At 47.2% G+C, this 20,043-nt stretch overlaps 1 protein-coding gene across 1 annotated transcript in view; it reads left to right on the forward strand.

Moving 5' to 3' along the window:
- LOC111233253 (sickle tail protein-like) overlaps positions 1–15,657 on the forward strand; it is a 42,179-nt gene extending 26,522 nt beyond the window's left edge. The window contains exons 7-21 of the mRNA XM_022761025.1: positions 362–649; positions 1,103–1,287; positions 1,971–2,288; positions 3,193–3,297; positions 3,480–3,517; positions 3,624–3,790; positions 4,858–5,033; positions 7,155–7,291; positions 8,004–8,151; positions 8,239–8,551; positions 9,403–9,607; positions 10,385–10,607; positions 10,692–10,776; positions 11,762–11,899; positions 13,711–15,657. Of these exons, the coding sequence (XP_022616746.1) occupies positions 362–649; positions 1,103–1,287; positions 1,971–2,288; positions 3,193–3,297; positions 3,480–3,517; positions 3,624–3,790; positions 4,858–5,033; positions 7,155–7,291; positions 8,004–8,151; positions 8,239–8,551; positions 9,403–9,607; positions 10,385–10,607; positions 10,692–10,776; positions 11,762–11,899; positions 13,711–15,657 (4,473 nt within the window). The remainder of the gene's footprint in view (positions 1–361; positions 650–1,102; positions 1,288–1,970; positions 2,289–3,192; positions 3,298–3,479; positions 3,518–3,623; positions 3,791–4,857; positions 5,034–7,154; positions 7,292–8,003; positions 8,152–8,238; positions 8,552–9,402; positions 9,608–10,384; positions 10,608–10,691; positions 10,777–11,761; positions 11,900–13,710) is intronic.
- The last annotated feature ends 4,386 nt before the right edge of the window (positions 15,658–20,043 follow it).

Consider the following 20,043-nt stretch of genomic DNA (forward strand, 5'->3'; position numbering starts at 1 on the left):
CACTGTAACTGACTCAAAGTTTCCATGGTAACACGCACACCTGCACGCCTGCCATCTCATGCACACCTGGCTTTTATTCACACACTGATAACTGTTTTGAATGAAGTCCTTTCAGAGGAGGAACACTAACTGCATGGAAACATTCACTCACCTGCTGCTGCTGGAAACGACGGACAGGAAGTATTTTAAATATTCACACAAAAATGTGTGAAAAATAAAGTTTTTTTGAATCGTATCAACAGACTGCTCGTTCTGTGTCATCTCTGGACTGACTTAATGTGTACAGCTGAGTATTATTAGATATTATAGTCATACAGGGTGATGAAGGTTTCTCCCTCACAGTTTTCTCATGTTTTCACAGATCTCCAAAGAGGTGTTGTATGGCAGTCACAGTCCGGTCCACACCCTGTCGTCGTCCAGCCGCAGCACCCTGCACAGCCTGCAGGGCTCCATGTCTCCCCCCATGGTCCGCTCCGTGCCCTCCTCTCCCTCCAGGATGGCGTACGGGAGCTCACGAGGGGGGACGGGCGCGGTGGATCCGGGCAATGCCACATTACCGCGGGAACGCCTGTCAGGGGTGGGGCGGTCGAGCAGCGTCTGCACCAGCAGCAGTGTCATCCTGGAGAGGAGAGACGTCAAGCCTGGTGAGGTACCTGCAGGGTCCTCGGCTGATTGATCAACGATCGATTATTTCAAGATTGTTAAAAATGTTTGGATGTTTTTTTCATGACGGAAGGAAAGAACTTTTTTCTTAAAGGGTTTGACACAGTGTTCAATACAGGAGATTTCACCTGCTTCACCTGCTTCACCTGTCCTGATGTAAAACATGAGCAAACATACCGTAGAAACTGACTCAGAGTAAAGTTACCATGGTAACTGACTCTGACTGAGTGAGTTAAACCTACTTTTCTCTGGATTTAAATGGTTCCTAACCTGTGTGTGTGTGTGTGTGTGTGTGTGTGTGTGTGTGTGTGTGTGTGTGTGTGTGTGTGTGTGTGTGTGTGTGTTAGATGAGGATGTGGGCAGCAGTAAGAGCATGGCCCTGGTGGTGCGAGGTGAAGGAGGACCCCATTACCCAGACTCCTACTGCTCCTCCCTGCAGGACGGAGGAGGAGGTCGCCTCAGCTTCGCCTCCTCCCAGTGCAGTGCTCCTCCCTCTGTCACTGCAGACATGGTTGATGCAGGGGTACCAGGGATCCCAGGGGTGCTGCACCAGTACCGGGCCTCCGTTAAACCGCTGATGGGGTACGGAGAGAGCACGGAGCACCCGACCCACTCCCTCCACAGGTATACACATCTGGGAAAACATGGCACTGATTTCTTGGAGAGGAAAGGAAGTGGTGAGAGAAAACAACAGTAATTAGAATCACCTCCTCGTGGTCGTATCCCTCCACCACTGAGACTAGTTCCAGGTTACATCCCTGTTTATCCAGAGTCATAGAAAATATGAACCACTGGTGTGAAATTTTGTCATAATTGCTGTTTGAAGTCTTGAGTTATGGCTTAAAAGAGTTTTGAGAGATCACACTGACCTTGACCTTTGACTTTTGACCACCAAAATGTGATCAGTTCGTCCTTGACTCCCAGTTGACATTTGTGCCAAATTTGAAGAAAATCCCTTGAGGAGTTCTCGAGATATCGTGTTCACATCGCGTGCCAAAATCATGTTTTGTGAGGTCCCTGTGACCGTGACCTTTGACCTTAAGCTACGAAAATCTAATCAGCTCGTCCTTGAGTCCAAGTGAATGTTTGTGCCAAATTTGGCAAAGTTCCGTCGAGGCCTTACTGAGATATTGTGTCCATGAGAACAAGACGGACGGCTGGAAAACCCAAAATCAATATGGCAATATAAAAACCAATCGATGACAGCAGTAAATAGTGAATATTGATTATTGCTGTTATATGAAGACAGTGTTTGTTTACCCAGGCGTGGATGAATCCATTGTTCCATCTTCTTTTCCGTCCTCCAGACAGAAGAGTAGGAAGTACGGAGAAAGCCAGCTGCCTTCCCTGGGAACCAAAACCCCGCCCTCTTCCCCTCACAGAGTCAGTGAGGTCAGGATGATTGACGGACAGGTCGCCGGAGGAGTGGGCCTGGTGTCGGCGGAGAGGATGTCACCGATTCGCCGGTCCCTGCGGCGGGACAGTAATGGAGCCACTGTGGAGATTATAAACAGAAGCAGAGGAAGCGGCTCGTCGTCCTCCACCTCGTCTGTGTTCGTGGACAGCCCTCTGGGACAGCCAGAGCGGTTGTTTCAGGGTCACGTGACCGCCAGCAACACCCAGAGGTGAGCTGAGAGCCACTCTAACTGTAACAATGGGTTTAATCTATGAAGAGAAAAGGTCAGCTGATTGTTCCAGGAGGAGGAGGTCAGACCTGTCCTCAGTCCAAACTGCTAAACACCTGAATCACAGACAAAGCTACAAGCTACGTTTTCATTCTGGTGTCCGAGGTATTCAACCTCTGTGGGGTCATTATCAAGGTCACTGATGTCAGTTGGTTCGTTAGTGCTCCTGGTTGTTATAATGACTGTTAATGTCAGTTGAGTCACCTGAGGCCAGTTGTCAACAACAGTCGTTTTTTTGGTTAAAGTTAAAGTTACCACAGTAACTGACTCAGAGTTACCACGGTAGTGAAAATTGAAGCTGCAGCATCGTGAACCTTTGAAGACTTTCAGCAGGTGGCGGACCTGAAGACACAACTTCACCATAATCCAGTCTGGACGACACAATTAGAGACTCGGTATCTGGCGTAGAGAGAACATAAGGTATTTTGAATAAAGACGGTCTCTTTGATGTCTCGGTGATCAAATGTGACACCCAGACAATGAGAAATCACAGTCATTCATATGATCATTTGAGAAGAGTCACCAGCTGCTTCAGGAAGATACAGCTGAGTATCATCAGCGTAACAGTGGAAATTAATTTCATGACACATATAATAAACACAATTTGACCAAGAGATGAAATATAAAGAGAAAAAAGTAGAGGACCAAGAACAGAGCCCTGTGGTACTCCTCCATATTTCACATTAGAAATATCTCACATATTATCATGTCTGATGAATCGCATACAGAGCAGCTGAAGAGCTCAGTACGTATTTGACAACATCACTTTAATGGTTAGTAAATGTCATGTGATAGATACGTGTGTGTGTGTGTGTGTGTGTGTGTGTGTGTGTGTGTGTTTCAGTGAGCGAATGAAAGCCATGGAGGAGCAGATAGCCAGTCTAGCAGGGCTGGTGCACCACGCTCTGTCTATGGGACCAGATGTTCCAGGAGTCAAGGACGCTATCAGGTCTGAACATCTGTATTTAACCCCCCAACAATGCAACAACCAATATGCTCATTAGATTTATCCACTATATGTCCTGCTCAGTCATGTATCACTCTGATGGAGGAGAAATGATTCTGTTAATAACATGGCATTAGCTGTGTGTGCTGTATTAACCTTGACTGGATGACTGTTTGTCTTCTCAGTGAGAGTGCTGGACGTAAACTCCTCAACAACAGACCAGGTGACGTTCATGTTTCACACCATCACACAAACACAAACGTCTCATGTGCCGAACATGAGGATAATCTTATATATAAAAAAAAAAATCACCTTTCTTTCATCTTCAGTGTCGTCTGAGCCTCAGAACTCCACCGCTTTGATTGACAGCTTCAGCCCCGCCCCTCTGGCTCTTCAGGCCCCTCCCTCTGACGGCGGGCTGCAGCAGAGCTTGGTGTTAGCAAAGAGAAGTGTGTGTGAGCTGCGACTGCAACTCAGCCAACTCAGACAACTACAGGTACAGAGCTGTGTAATAATAATGATGATGATGATGATGATGATGATGATTTAAGGTGTTTAGTTGCATCAGCACAACAGAAATAATTATTTACATCAAATAGATTGACACCAGTCTTAAACACACAGTCTGTAACTTCTGTCTCTAGGGGTCTGTTGATCAAAACAATAACAAAAGACGACATTTGTTGATGTCTGTGGGATCATGGGAGTTGTTGTCTCCTCCCGGTTTGGGTTCCTTCAGTGGTTCAGGAGATTCTAACTGTTAAAAACACTAAAAAAAGCAGTTTGACATTTAAAGTCAGAGTCTGAGCGACGCTGTACGGAGGACAGAGACTCAGGGAAGAGTCGGAGCTGAGACTGATGCTAACTGACTGTTTCTCTGATAACTAATGAACCAGACTCTCAGCAGGTTTTCACCAGCAGCTGAATGATCCACAGAGGTTTCCTCCTCTCCACAACAAACACACCAGGGGGTTAAAACCAGCAGAAACACTGACTAAAGCTTCAGCTTGTTTCTCTGATAACTTCAGATCCAGACGTCTGACGACTAAAATCATCTGGTTCAAATAAACGAGCTGAAAACCACAGAGGTGTAAAAAGTGTCTGTGGCTTAAAACTAGATAGAAGTCAGGGTTGAGTTTCTGTCAGACAAACACACTGACACGTGATCATAGAGGATATGATGTCATCAACAGGCGACCAAACACCATAAAATGTATTTTTCTTTTCACTCTGTTGAAAATATCAATGATTCAATTAAATTATCATCACTAATATTTTCAGTCAGTTACAGCAGCTCTCTGACACAATCATAAATGTACATGCAGGGACCTGATTCATTATTATTTTTTATTTCACACAGTTTATTAAACCTCCTGTTTTTATTACACGTGGTTTCAGTATTTGTTGTTATTACTTTTTATTGAGTAAATAAACATTTGAGTGGATGAAACGTTACCAAAAGCTTCAGGACTTGTTCTTCAGAGGTCGTGACAGAGGTGAGCTGGTGTTGTAGAAATCAGGTACAGTGTCGTTGACTCACGATTTTGACTCCATGTGTTCCAGCTGTTGAACCAGGAGAGCGTGAGTTCGATGCTGAGGATGGCGGGTCAGGAGCTGGTGGGGTTGATGTGTGATCGGCTGGCTCAGTCCGAGGAGGCGGCGCACGGACGGAGAGCTGAGCTGGACGAGGAGAGGATCCACTACCTGGCCACTGAGGACAGAATACTCTCCCAGCTCAGGTAAGAGCCTGAATGTGCTCAGGTGTGGCACAGTCTGTATCTATATGAAGAGAGAAGAAGAAGAAGAAGAGGAGCGGCCACTCTCTTACAAGTTGTTTTGATGAATGATAAAAACAGTGTGAACAGCAGAACATCAGCCTGGTGACATTTAGACGTCAGCTGTGTCTCCTCGTTGAGGTTGAAGCACAGATTGGACTTTCATTAGTGGCTATGATTTATGAAGTGGTGATTTGGCCTTTTCAACATTCACACACTCGCTCTGACATCAGGCTTCGAGTGATGTCACCGCGGCTGAGGTCAAATCATTGGTGCCATGTACGACACAGCACGGCAGCGTCTTTGGGCAAGAGAGAGACACGGCGAGGAAACATATTGTTAAAAATAGAGCCGGCGGACGGGACGTGATGTGATGTGCCGTGACGCGGTCTCCAGAAACATCAGAACTCGTTCTCATGTGAACACGCCGCACGCCGACTCTGTTCAGAGGCCGAGCGTTTATCACGAGGAGGAGTCTGAGATACAACCGTCCAACAGACTGTCACGTCTCTGTCTCCAGTCTGTCAGAAGAAAATATTATTCTGAGCTTCTCTCATCATATTCTAAGATAAACGAGTATCAGAAGAACCAGCTGCTGGACTGACAGTTAACGGATATGATGATCGTCAAGCTCAGGTCTTCTAATACAGGATGTTAATCCTGATCAGGTTTATCGTGTCACCTCTGAACTCTGGACCATGAGAGTGAAGTTGACTCTCAGCTCGGTGGATGATTTACAGTGGCTCATTGCGTGTCTCCCATAATCCTGCAGAGAGCTGCACGTCTAATTATTCTGTATGTGCATGAATGTTAATAACTGACCCACATACAAGACGATGTTTGAAGTAGAATCACCGTCTCGTGGTCGTATCCCTCCGCCAGTCGGACTAGTTTCAGGTTACATCCCTGTTTATCCAGAGTCATAGAAAATATTAAACATTTGCTCCATAATTTATGGCTAAAACTTGTTTTGTGAGGTCACTGTGAGCTTGACCTTTGACCTCTGACCACTAAAGTCTCATCAGTTCATCTTTGAGTCCAAGTGGACATTTGTGCCTAATTGGAAGAAGTTCCGTCAAGGCGTTTCTGAGATATCGTGTCCATGAGAGTGGGACGGACGACCTGAAAACAATATGGCCTCCAGCTCTGACTCATGCGGCGCGGAGGAATAAAAATCACCATAAATCATTTCTGACTGTGTAAATATACTGAATGAATCCTGAACCACAGACCTGGTTCCTGTTCCCGTCCTCTCCGCTCTCCCACGCCGTCTCGGGGGCGGGACCTGTGTCCGCCTGCTGCTGTGAGTAAACTGATGGATGACAGGTCTCCTTCCGGCTCTGAACCAACATGAATTATTATAACGATTAAAGCACAACAACAACTTACAGTCATATGAACATCCACCCTCCTATTATCTAATTATGATTCTCTAACAATCATCTGTTGCTGGGAGGCGGCTGCGGCTCAGGAGGCGGAGCAGCTGGGTGAATGTGGCGTGTTTATTTATTTATCTCAGTGTTGATTCAAACTAAACTAAAGTCCAATGTTAAAACTCAGCCTTAACATCTGGTGTTTCCAGTACTCAGATCAGTTTATTAATGTAAATACTGCGTTACAAGTTACAGTCTTTTAGATCACGTGATGATGATATTATTGAACCATTATTACAGATTATTACGTGTAAACAGCTTTTTCTTGTTGCAGCGAATCGAGGTGAAACTCAATTTATAGAAACAGCTCCTTTAAAGAACCTGAGTGAACGCACCCACATACTTTACACACTTTAATGTTTTTAAAGAGTTTCTGTGAAGCTGCAGACAAACGTGACGACTTCAGGAGGACTGAGCGTGTGAACTCTGACCCCTGGAGGCAGATTATCTACATGGATGTTTAATTGAGATAAAGATAATGAATGATTTCAGGGTCGATTGTCATTAAAGATGTTAGAGCATCACAGACGTACAGCTGTTGGTCTGATGACCTCTGCTGCCCCCTGCTGTCTACAGTCATTTATCACATGCTGTACTTCCTGTTGTGTCCCACCGAGCCGCTGACACCGCTCATGTGTTCCTCGCCTCTCAGTGAACTGGAGGACTACGTGGACCGTCTGCAGAGGAGCTCCGCCTCCGATCCCGGCCAGCTGTCAATCACTTTGAGAGACGTGGAGGAGGGGGCGGTGAGCCTGAGGCGGGTCGGGGAAGCTCTGGCCGTCCTGAAAGGTGGGTGGAGAATCAGAGCACAGATTAAAACATGTGATCAGATGACCGGATCAATACGTTCAGATATAAAGGCCTCGGCTTCTTTAGGGCTTATTGATTATTCTACAGATAAAGAGGCAGATACTAACTGCGACTGATGCTAAATATTAACAATAATTAACTTCTACACCTGTAGGCAGAGCAACAGAGACACGCTGCAGTTTAACATGTTCTATAATACTTTTATCATACATCGTCATTATCAGCATGTTGTTCCCCTCCCCTCCCTACGGTGGCCCAGAGAGCTCAATGCACTGCAACTTCAGAGAACATCAGTTCATCAATTTGACACATGAGCTGCAAATACTCACAACACAACAGGAAGTGTTTCCAGGGGACACTGAAGAGTGACGAACCCGACTGGGACGAACTTGTTGTTCAATTCTTGTGACTTTTGAAGTCAAGAGCATTAAAGTAGATCCGTGCAGGTGCGTCCCAGCCGGGTTCATCGCTTTCTTTTTGCCTTATTCCGATGTCCGTCAAAGGTCGTCACCGTAAAACTGACGATTCCTGAATGTGTTTGTGTTTCCTCTGTTTGCACGTGTTTCCTCGCGCTGCAGTGTGTGTTGACCTTTCAGGGCCACCGTACTTTATGTTTAAACACATTTACTCAAAGACATTTAACTGTGATCACCAGGTGATGCTCAGGCCGTCTTTCCTTACTTCCCTCCAGGTGAGTTTCCAGAGCTGCAGGTGAGGATGCGCTCCGTGCTGAGGGTGGAGGTGGAGGCGGTGCGCTTCCTGAAGGAGGAGCCTCACAAGATGGACTCCATGTTGAAGAGGGTCAAAGCCTTGACGGAGACGCTCAGCTCTCTGCGCAGGTACTGAAGGACTTCACCACAACACGTGTGTGTGTGTGTGTGTGTGTGTGTGTGTGTGCGTGCTCATCCCTGTCCTGTGATCAACAGGTGTGTGTCAGAGTCAACCCCCCCAGGTCGACCTGCCCAGGTGGAGCCTCTAAAGGTCCTGGAAACAGAGCAGGGACCCCCCAGGACTCAGAGCCCTCAGAGCTCCCCCAAACCGCAGCCTCGGTCCTCTGTCAGACCCCCTCTTCAAACCCCCCCCCTCTCTGGGACTGAGGTCAGTGTGGGGGGGTCAGCCTCCCCCGTCATGACCCGCAGGATGACGAGCACAGTGGCCACAGTGATCCAACCCCCCCACCACCACCCCAGCCCCCCACTGACGCCCACCCACGGACGAGACTCCCCCACCGTCGCCAAGGTACCGACGAAGGTGGTGATGTGAGCGTGTGTGTGTGTGTGTGTGTGCGTGTGTGTGCGTGTGTGCGTGCGCTGGACAGAGTGTGTAACAGGTGTTGTGTTGTGAAGGTGAGTCCTCGCAGCAGAGAGGGAAGCCCCGCCCTGCACAGGAGGCTGCCCCCCCCGCAGTCCGATGGACTCTGTAGTCCAGCAGGTGGAGCGCCAACACAGGAGACCCACACTGACCAGACCCCCGCCACACACACACAGACACACACCCAGGTCAGTGCTGAACACACACTCAGCACTATGTCAACACTGAGCACACATTGATCTTGAAATTGATAAAATATAAAATCTGTGAATCTCGAACACGTGAATATTCATTTAGAAGGTTTATTAAGCGTCACTTTATTTTGAAAGGATGTGTCACAGTGGTGGCAGTTAGAAGCCTCATCGTGTCGTGGATCGAGTGCTGGGTTAATCTGTGGATCTTTTAGAGCGGCAAAAACACGTGTTGACTTCAGGTTTTCGCTCTGCTATGAGACAGTACAGAGAAATGTGGGCTCACTATTTGGCAAGCAGCAGGTCACTGTTGCACTTCTTATCTAATGTGTTATAGCAGTTAATAATCGATTTATAAAGTGTTGACAAGCTAATTAATGAACTTACAGTTATAAACCATTCATAAATCCTTTATAAGGGGGGTCTTATTGTGAAGTGGTACGGTGTCAGGTGACTCCTTGAGGGCTTTTAATTTGAAAGGTACATACGGCTGGTTCAGTTCAGCTCTGAACTAGACACAGTGAAGATGTTTCTCACCTGTGTGCTGAAGGATGATCACAGGTGAGACCTGTCCTTGTTTCTCCACAGACCAGCAGAACAGATGCAGACGAGCGGCCCCCCAGCTGTGACTCCAGTCGGCCTCCCAACACCAACGCAGATTTAGACCAGGTCCTCCAGGAGGCCCAGGCCAGCCTGATGAAGTCCATCCCTGATCTGGATGTGTCCGATACCAGAGAGGGTGTCAGTGAACCTCCCCCAGGACAGAACCTACCTCTGGACCCGGCACAGCAAGGTGGACCTGTAGCCCCCCCCACCCCCACTGAAAACACATCGGGCCACGTGCAACAACATTTCTAACCCTCACACTTGACCTCTGACCCTTTCGGTCAGGGGTTGTCTGTGAACGTGTCTCTAGTCAAACTGCAGTGATGCGTCGTAACCAGCTGTTTTCAGCAGCTGTACACGTCCGACAACATCTGGACAGAAGGTTCTTACACGAGGCCCGATGTTCCCACAGCATCACATGAATCTGGAAACACATACAGTGAACGCAAAGACATAACACCTTCCTGTGAAAACCATGTATCTCCAAAGTGGAAACAGTTCATTTAAGCTTTTTAAAAGGGTTTCTTCATTGTGCGTGTGAGGAGGAGGAAGAGGAGGAGGAGGAGGAGGAGGAAGAGGAAGAGGAAGAGGAGGAGGAGGAGGATGAGGATGTTTCTCAGCCTGTTAAACATAATTTTCTCCTTCACAGTCCTCACAATCACTTGGAGATACAAGGTTTTTACTGGACATTAACAATGTGAGATTTAAAGTGATTAATATCTGTGTGTGTGTGTGTGTGTGTGTGTGTGTGTGTTGCAGCCTCAGTGGAGCAGCTGAGTGATCAGGTGGACTCCACAGACACAGGTGATGTTAATGTTTCCGTAGCGACAGTCAGGCTTTTATGTCTCGTCCTCGTGATCGTGATTTCTCAGAAACACTTTGAGGGAATTTCTTCAGATTTGGCACGAAAAACATTTAAAAAATAAGATATTGATGAAACACTCTGATGTTTGGATGTGTTTAGCTCCACCAGATGTGGAGCCTCCTCCGTCAGCTGCTCCAGTAGCTGCTGAATCAGCTGCTCCAGTAGCTGCTGAATCAGCTCCTCCATCAGCTCCTCCATCAGCTGTTTCCAGCGGTCGGCCACAGGTGGAGAAACCCCGGCGCTCCAGCGTGGACAAAGAGATGAGGCAGAGTCCAGACAGGAGCCGCAGGTCTTCTCCTCCTCCTCCTCCTCCTCCACGAAGGTCAGTTGACCTCTGAGGATCAGACTCAGTAAATCACCGTTAACTCATGATGAGGATTCAGGATTCAGTTTGTGGTCTCTCCAGGTTCCACGCCGTCAGCTCAGGTGTCACCACAGGGAGGTCAGGAGAGGTCATCTTCACCACCAGGAGAGAGCCGGCTGGAGCACAGGTACATGTCTAGGTATAAATCCAGACCTGCATGTGGTCTGTAACAGAACTATAATGTGAAATCTTTTATAGAGTCTGAACTGCGTGTGTGATTCCACTGTAAACTACAGAGCAGAGTTGGAACGACGCTCCACTACTTTTATTCTCCAGCTGACATAAAATATCTACAGTCACATGATCACGTTTATTTATCTACGTTTGAAGAGCTTGAAGATGCGATCATCACTGAAGAGTCTGTCATGAAGAGAGCTGAGAAAAACACATGGTCACAGTCATGTTGACATTTAAGGTGTATTGATTGATTTCCAAACGTCAATCATGTATCAAGTAACACTGAAGAAAACATTCCACCTTAAAAGATGGCGGCAGCTGCCGGTAGCGTCTGAGCGGCTCAGTGAATTAAATGGTTAATTAGTGAAAAGACAGAAAACATCCTTTCATCCATCGTTCACTTGTAATGAAACTGACTAAACAGAAATCTGGGAAATGAATGAAGACAGCGACAAGTTTTATTTGCTCCTGCAGTTTCATTGCAAAAACAAAAAAAAAAAAACATCTAAAAAGCTGCTGCAAAATCAGATATTTTAGCTGCAACAATCCCAAAACAAGCTGCCAGATCCTGGAGGGACTGTATAAGATCTAATGTAACTGTTCTTATTGTTCAAGAAAATAAACAGGTCACAGCTGAATCACTCGTCTTTATTATGTGCTCAGTCATAAACAGCGTAAACATGTCGTACATGGCGTCCTCAGGATTAGCAGTTAGCTTCACAGATAACGTCTATCGAGTTATAAAGCTTGTGTTTGAGACAGCAGCGTTAGCTTAGCATTAGCATCCGGACTGAAGACTGAGGGGTTGTTGCGTATCTTTATGGTTTTCACTTGCACCACATTTAATATCCAGAGCTGAAACATTATGATCAATAACATTGATAGATATTTGTCTGTGGCTCTTCTTAAGAAACAACATGTCTCATGTGTTTCAGGAGGAGAAACAGGACAAAGAGCCTCCTCCGGTTCCTCAGCCCAAACCCCCAAGACAGCCACCAGAGGTCAAACCCAAACCCCAGATGTGTGCTCCTGCACCTCTGGCTGGCTCCACTTCCACCCCTGCTCCAACCTCAGCACACAGGGAGGAGGAGGAGGAGGAGGAGGAGGAGGAGGAGGAGGAAGAGGAGGGAGGAGAGGAGGGGGAAGAGGAGGGGGAAGAGGAGGAGGAAGAGGAGGAGGACAACAGATTCATCAAAGAGCTGCAGGTACGTTTAATAATCAGCTCTTTCTTTAAACTGAAGCAGAGAAACCACCAGGATGTGACAGGACTCCAGATGTGATAGACAGGACTCCAGATGTGATAGGACTCCAGGTGTGACAGGACTCCAGATGTGATAGATTAGACTCCAGATGTTACAGGACTCTAAATGAATTTACTCCCATGAACACATTGAAGTGTTAGTTAACGCTGTTAACGTCCACTGCTTCCTTGTACCTCTGACCCCTCCCCCATCTTTGTGACCTTGACCCTGACCATGGACCCTCCCGCTTCTCACCCAGGTCTTTCAGAAATGTTCAGTGAGGGGTGTAGGGAGCAGAGGGGGGGTAGATCCCTCAGCCTCTCAGCTCCAGAGCAAAGAGACGCAGTCTGAGGTAAAACGAAAAGACTAACAGCACTAATGATTAACGACTCCGTATCCACAGCAGGTCAATCTTTAAACGTCTGCTGATGTGAAAACCTCACTGGTTCTATTAACTGTTCACATTCATGTTTAAATTTTACACAATATGTGTTTGACTTAATAATAAATATTAAATTAAATGATATATCACAGTTAACGTTCATGAATCCAGTGAGACGTTTGATGTTGACTAACTACCTCTCTGCTGCTCTGTCTCTCTCTGATAATCATTTACTGCTTTCATTGACGTGTGTTTTCCAAACTACAACACTAAACTGTTACAGAGGAAAACAGTTAGCATTGTGGTGTGTGTGGTGCAGTGAGACTGATCTTACCTTTCTGTGACCTCAAGCTTCTCTTCTTTCAAACACAGCAGCCATTGATTACCAGACAAACTCTCGGTTTTCCTCCAGGATCTGTCTCTTGTATCGCCTTTCTTGTTTCTTTGGTTCTGTGGACTGTCCTCTACCTCTGTCCTCTTCTCTGAGACTGAGACAGACCTGCAGCTGGTCAGGATGTTCTCCACGAGAACGTCCTGTGACAGGTTGTTGTTCCCAGTCTCCAGGACACAATCCTGGGGGACCCCTGCATCAGGATGACGGTCTCAGTTGTGGTTTTTCCAGCTCGTATTGAGTGTCTGTCTGTGAGGAGGTCTAATAACCAGTTGCACCGTGTTGTGTTGACACCCAGTAGGTTCTTGCCCAGGTTCCTTAATCAACATACATTAATCTGTATGTTAACTCAGGTGAAGCTACCTTTTATGTGCCTCTGCACCGACGACCGTCAGAGCCGGAGGCATATTGTTTTGGGGTTGTCCCTCTGTCTGTCCCATTATTGTGGACGTCAGTAGAGCCTTGACGAAACTTCTTCAAATTTGGCACAAACATTCACTAGGATGCAAGGAAGGACTGATTAGATTTTGGTGGTCAAAGGTCAAGGTTACAGTGAAATAAAACTGACATCTATACAATGACTCGGACATGAAGAGAACATGACATGAGGCGTTGCTGTAACACAACTGAGTAGTTAATGTAAACACAGGGAGACAGATCAAGTAAACTAAATTTCTAAGCTATAGCCAATAGATTCTACAGTCAACTCATGGATGATGGTAGCTGTGGTTATAAATACATATATAATATACATATACATACATATTGTGTATGTATATAAATTAATTTTGAGTAATAATGGAATATAAAAGACTAAATAATATAATTTCCAGACGATCACATGTTTAATCTTCCCTTCTCTAATTATAGGTGACTACAGAACTGTCAAAAAAGAATAAATTGCCAGGTGGAACTAAGCATTTGAAAGGAAAGCTGAGGAAATCTTCAGCATCACAAGTGGCCAATCAAAAGCCTCCTGAGTTAGCAACATGTGACCACCAGTCATTCAGACCAGCAGCTGGACTGGAAGAGCAAGGTGGAGGCGGGAAAGACCGGGTCAGTCTCTATCAGAGGAGGGGAGCAGGGCAGAAGGTGGTCCACCAAGGGTCTTCCTTAAACCGTACAACAGCAGAGAAGGTGGAGCTGCCTCCACCTGTTGCTTTACAAGATGCTCAGTTAACACTTAACAGGGAGCTAGGTGGGAAGATGTGCTCCCCAACCACAGCAGAAAATAAAGTCAAGGTCACAACAATTGTTACTCTACAGAAAGTAAAGAGTGGAGGGTCTGAGCCCCCAGGTCCTGAGAAGACTCATGGAAAAGTTGTGAAAGAGGTTCCAGCTGACAAGAAGTCAAACATGATGGTTATTGTAACTTTACAAAAAGAAAACTCTCCAGAGGATTGTTCGTCCCTGAGCTCGGATCAGGAGCGTTTCCCTTTTCCTCCGTCCCCAAAACCTCCCCCCCTCCCCTCCAGCCCGACTCTCAGCCACAGCAACAAGCAGCAGAACCAGGAAACAGCAGTGCAGGGAACCAGGGACCGGTCGCAGTACACAGAAGAAGGAGGTAGTCTGAGCCCCGATCGATGGGACGACGAAGGACCTCCTCCTCCGCCACCTCCAAACAGTGACATCAGCCTCAGGATGTCCAAGACCAGAGTCAGGGCACAGTCCAAAGAGGAAGACTTAGTCCAGATGAACGGTTTTGACACACAGACTGGAGAATCCACTCGCCTGGCACATGAGGACCAAAGTTTCGAGGACAGTAACGACAAGAGACCTATCATCGTCATCTTGGATGAGCCCATGGACATTCAGTCAGCCTACAAACGTCTGTCCACCATCTTTGAATCTGAGGAAGATCTCGATGGGATCCTCACTCCAGAGAGCGTAGTGGATGAAGAGCAGACGAGGCACGAGGAAGAGGAGCAGGGCCTGAGAAAACTCTGCATCGCCGAGATAAAGCACCAAAGACCAGATACTGACTCCGCTTTTGAAAACCAGGACCTGGGTAAAGCAGACTCGCCCAGAAAGACAGAGACCAAGAAGAAATTCAAATTCAAGTTCCCCAAAAACAAACTAGCTGCAATTACCCAAGCCCTTCGAACAGGGACGAAGACAGGAAAGAAGACTCTGGATGTTGTTGTGTATGAGGAGGAGGAGGAGGAGATGGCATCAGACAGCAGGCTGGTGAAGGAGACCAAGAACCAGACCAGGGAATCCAGGAGCTGTGAGATCAGCAGGACCAAACATTTGAACTCGTGTGAAGGCAACAGCTGTGACAGAGACCTCAAGGTGTCCTCTCCCAGACTCTCCACATCACACAGCCGGGTGGAGGAGCTCTGCAAGACTACATTACACTCTGTCGGCAATCTAGAAGAGTCCATCAAACAGCTGGAGATCAGTGTGGGCAGTATAAGTAACCCCTCTTCCCCCCCCTCCATTCAGTCTGCTCCTCCTCAGTCCCCTGGTGCTGCCTCTGATGACAGGGCCCAGATTAAAGGCAAAGTCAAACGAGAAAGGGAGAGAAGCCCGTCCAAGAGGCCGGCCCCTCAGATCCTCAAGGGCCCAAATCCTCCTCAGAGCAAGAGGGCCAAACCACAGCCAGCACACGACACGGGGAAAACCTCCTCCAAGAAACAGGTCCGGAGTTCCTCTCCCTGCAGAGCTCGCTTGCTTCAGTGGTGCTGGTCTGGGGCTGGTCTGGGGCTGGTCTGGTGCTGGTCTGGGGCTGGTCTGGGGCTGGTCTGGTGGTGGTCTGGTGCTGGTCTCGTGCTGGTCTGGTGCTGGTCTGGGGCTGGTCTGGTGCTGGTCTGGTGATGGGCTCTTTACTCTGCCTGTCTGACTTTGCTCTCACATCTTCTGCTCTACGAGTCTGTCCTTCACAGCCTCACTTTACATCCTCATGATTCTTCTGAGGAAGGACAAAAACTGCCTGAAGTTCTGATGAACTGCCACAAAGATCAACGTACTTTTTATAGTAATTTCTGGAAACCTGAGGCTAGTTGTGGTATATATGGTTATATGGACTGTCTCTGCAGTCCGTGCTCATTTACCACCATGGACCAACTGTAGGAACGTTTAGCTTTAGGCTCCGTGTAGTTAGCGCTTAATGAATTTTTGCTCAAGGCGTTTCCTGATTACCATTTAGAAATCGGGAAACGGCAAATGGAAATCGGGAATTTGAAATACCCGTGTGGGAATCATCTTTCTCAATTCAGATTTGGAGACGGACGTAAACAAAACGTCTTTGCAGGAATATGTGGGTTTTAGTGAAGAACACAGAATAAACAGGACGTCTTGTGGTGATATCGCCGCTGCATTATGCACCCAGAGAATTAAAAGTGGCTGATATACGCCGCCAGTGGTGGAGCAGCTTATGCTGATCTCTAGTGATATGCCACTCGTGTTCCCAACGGCTGGTGCCGCTTGACATTGGTTGGCCACCGTCAGACTGTAATCGCCCTGCCTCGCTTATATAAGTTTGTCTCGTCTGTTCTGTTGTTGTTCTGTTGTGCGATGCTTTTGAAATGACAGTAAAATAATTTCTTATTCTGATGCTGGAGGGAAACATTTTCAACTTGAGTACAATGTTCGATGTCATCTTTGATTTAGTTTGTGTCTCCTTCACCGTCCCATCCAGTCTGGACTAACTAAACTCTTGTTTCTGCAGACATCCAGCAACATCTCCAGCTCATCTGCTCTGAGATCCCACACCAGGTCCCGCCACTCATCCTCCTCACCTGAGAAGTCACCTAAGGCTCAGAAACAGGCCACGCAGAAGCAGCCCAGCCAGGTAAATGAACTCTGAGGAGACCGGAGATCAGACTGAGAGGGAATCAGTGCAATGCTTCAGTGTAATGCTAATGTAAAACTAACAAACACCTGCTCTAAGAGAAACATTAACTAACATCCTCTGAAGCTTCAGGGTGACGCTGCTCATGATGAAGGTGGATACAAATGGAAATTTGGATCGACTCACTGAACATTATAAGATAATCATGTTCACTTTGGTCCATTTTCTTTTTCCCCGAAACAAAAGAGCTTCAGTCGGGCTTCGTTCATTCACAGTAAATTCACATCTTATTTACTTAAAGTAGAAAACCATTCTGCTGAAATTACTTCTAAACGTTTGAATTAATTTATTTTAACTACATGAGCTGTAAGACCTATAAATAGATAGATGAGAGGGAAGTAGATAGACCTCCAGCTGTCTGTACATCAGTAGCATGAAAACGACATATATCATCGTTAATAATAATTGTTTTGGTGATTTTACTGTGTTTACAGTGAGTTTTAAATGTGTCCGTGTATCTGTCTTTAATCTGTGAAGATGTGAGTCTTCCTCTGTTTGTTTGTAGCTGTGTTCACCTTCCTCTTCACCTTGGCACACCTCTTCAAGATACACTCCCTGATGTTGTTTTAATTCTCTTTAACGCTGCTGATGTTCAGAACCTCCGCACAGTTGACATGAGGCTGTGGATCAGGGAGTGGATCTTGACCTGCTGTAACCTGCATGTTCACTGTGTCCAGCTGTTCTTCATCTGGCAGTGAGATGTGGAAATATTATTTGGGTGTCAAAAGCTCTCAAAGCCATTTACAGATGTTGGTAATCCAGCTGTTTATGCTAATATCTATGAGATGAAGGAGTATGTCTTCGTCTCAGTGCAGCATGTATGTTGTGGCTGGAGCTTGTTTCAATACAGTCTAAAATCATTGATGACAATAGAACATGTTTTCCACTACTGGGGCCCGCCCTGTTTCAGGTTCCCCCAGTGTCAATTTATCTTAGTCTCAGGTTCCCTCAGTTTTAGGTTCCCTCAGTGTCAATTCATCTCCGTGTCAGGTTCCCTCAGTGTCAGATTCCCTCAGTTTCAGGTTCCCTCAGTGTCAGGTTTCCTCACAGGTTCCCTCAGTGTCAGGTTCCCTCAGTTTCAGGTTTCCTAAATGTCAGGTTTCCTAAATATCAGGTTCCTTCACAGGTTCCCTCAGTGTCAGGTTTCCTCACAGGTTCCCTCAGTTTCAGGTTCCCTCACTGTCAGGTTCCCTCAGTTTCATTTTTCCTCACAGGTTCCCTCAGTTTCAGGTTTCCTCAATGTCAGGTTCCCTCGCAGGTTCCCTCAGTTGCAGGTTTCCTCACAAGGTTCCCTCAGTTTCAGGTTCCCTCAGTTTCAGGTTCCCTCAGTGTCAAGTCCCCTCAGTGTTAGGTTCCCTTAGTGTCAGGTTCCCTCAGTGTCAAGTTCCCTCAGTGTCAGGTTCCCTCAGTGTCAGGTTCCCTCAGTGTCAGGTTCCCTCAGTGTCAGGTTCCCCTCAGTTTCAGGTTCCCTCAGTTTCAGGCTCCCTCAGTTTCAGGTTCCTTCAGTTTCAGGTTCCCTCAGTGTCAAGTTGAGTGACTGTTTCTTCTCTTACCTTGACAAGACTGGCCACAGCCATAGAGGTACCAGGTGTGAGTGTTGTTGTCTTATCGTGTGTGCTGTGTGTTGTTGTCTTGTCATGTGGGCTGTGTGTTGTTGTCTTGTCATGTGTGCTGTGTGTTGTTGTCTTGTCATGTGTGCTGTGTGTTGTTGTCTTGTCATGTGTGCTGTGTGTTGTTTTTGTTGACTTGTCGTATGGTGTCTGTTTGCAGGCTGTCAGCAGAAGCAGTAGAGCAGCCGGGGATAGTAACCGTTGTGTCGTTGCTTTGCGTCCCTCTAAGATCCCAGCCTTGTACCATAGCTCTGGGAAACATCCGTCTGCCTCTCTGTCCACTGCTCACTGCTCAGACACCTCCTCCTCCTCCTCCTGCTCCTCCTCCTCCTCCTCCTCAGGGAAACACTCAGTTCTGTCTTCTCCTTCAAATGTCTCCAAGTCTCCTTCCGGCTGGTCTTCTCCTTCCTCGGCCCAGCGCTCCAGGCGACAGGCTTCCTTGTGTCCTCTCTCCTCCTCCTCGTTGGTGAAGAGCTCCTCCTCCCTTTCTCTGTCAGACTCCCCTCCTCCCTCCCCCTCTCCGCCCCCTCCTTCATTTTCTTCCTCCCCTCCTCTTCACAAGTCTTTAATCCCGTCTCTGAATCTGAGTCGTCTCCTCCCTTCGTCTAGCCACGTGTTGTCGCCATCCCACGCTAACACCAGCTCCGCCCACCACGGGCTTCGCAGCAGCAGCAACCGCCAGCAACACCTCGTCCTCGCATCCACCTCCACCTCCAGCACCACCTCCACCTCCCAACACAGCTACTACTCTTCATCCTCCTACTCTTCATCCTCACCCTCCTCCTCCTCCACCTCCTCCTCCCTGTCTCCCACCTCGTCCTCCTCCTCTCCTCCCTCCCCGTCCTCCTCCCTCCTCCCCACCATGGTGAGTCACGGGACGAGGAGTGTTCGAGTGTCAGAGTCCGACCCCGGTTCTCCATGCCCCGGCAGGAAGTGCACAGGAAGCCAAGGCGGCCGACTCGTGAGGACGGCGGCAGCAGCGGCGGCGGTGGAGGCAGCCTCGAGGGACTTGGCGTGATGGTTTGATCTGAGTTTTAAAAACATGTAAGTGCAGAGAGAGATGACGGCGTGTACCCAGCTGAACACTGAACTCTTCCTACAGCAATACTGTGTGATGTTTACCTTCGTTTGGATAATGTGGTCAAAAATGAAACTTCTAAAAACCTGAAAATAAAAGACAAGTCCAAGCCCCACTGGTACCATACACTGTGTGTCCAGACCGTCGCCATGCCGACCCATACACCAGCATGGTTGATATTACTGAAACAGATATTTGTGTATCAGCCAGTGACAAACAAACACCAAAGACACGTTTGAGGTCATTTAAAACTAGTTAATCTTTGAACTGTGAACGATCCACTCAGGACAAATCTGTAACGACAGCCAGTCTTTTTATTACGACTGTTACTCTTTAAAATTTATATTCAGGTTTTATCTTTCTGAAAAATTCAATCTGTCAGAATATTGAGGATAAAATAAGTGCAGCAGGCCGTGTGCTCCAGCAGGGCGGGCTGTGACACTGTGATGATGCTGAGTCTGACACCTGACCAGGTAACGATGAAGGATCCTGGACTCGACCTCCACAGGTACAGGATCTGGTCCAGGATCAGGTCTCGTGGATTCAGTTGATGTGAATTCAGTTCACGATAACATCAGGTGTCAGTTTTTTATTTATTTTTTTTACACCTGTCTCAGGTTAAAGGTGGGCAGAGCTCCGCAAGGAATCATGGGAGCTCATCA

This window comes from Seriola dumerili, unplaced genomic scaffold, assembly GCF_002260705.1.
Source record: "Seriola dumerili isolate Sdu_G_001 unplaced genomic scaffold, Sdu_1.0 BDQW01000383.1, whole genome shotgun sequence".
NCBI classification, from domain to species: domain Eukaryota; kingdom Metazoa; phylum Chordata; class Actinopteri; order Carangiformes; family Carangidae; genus Seriola; species Seriola dumerili.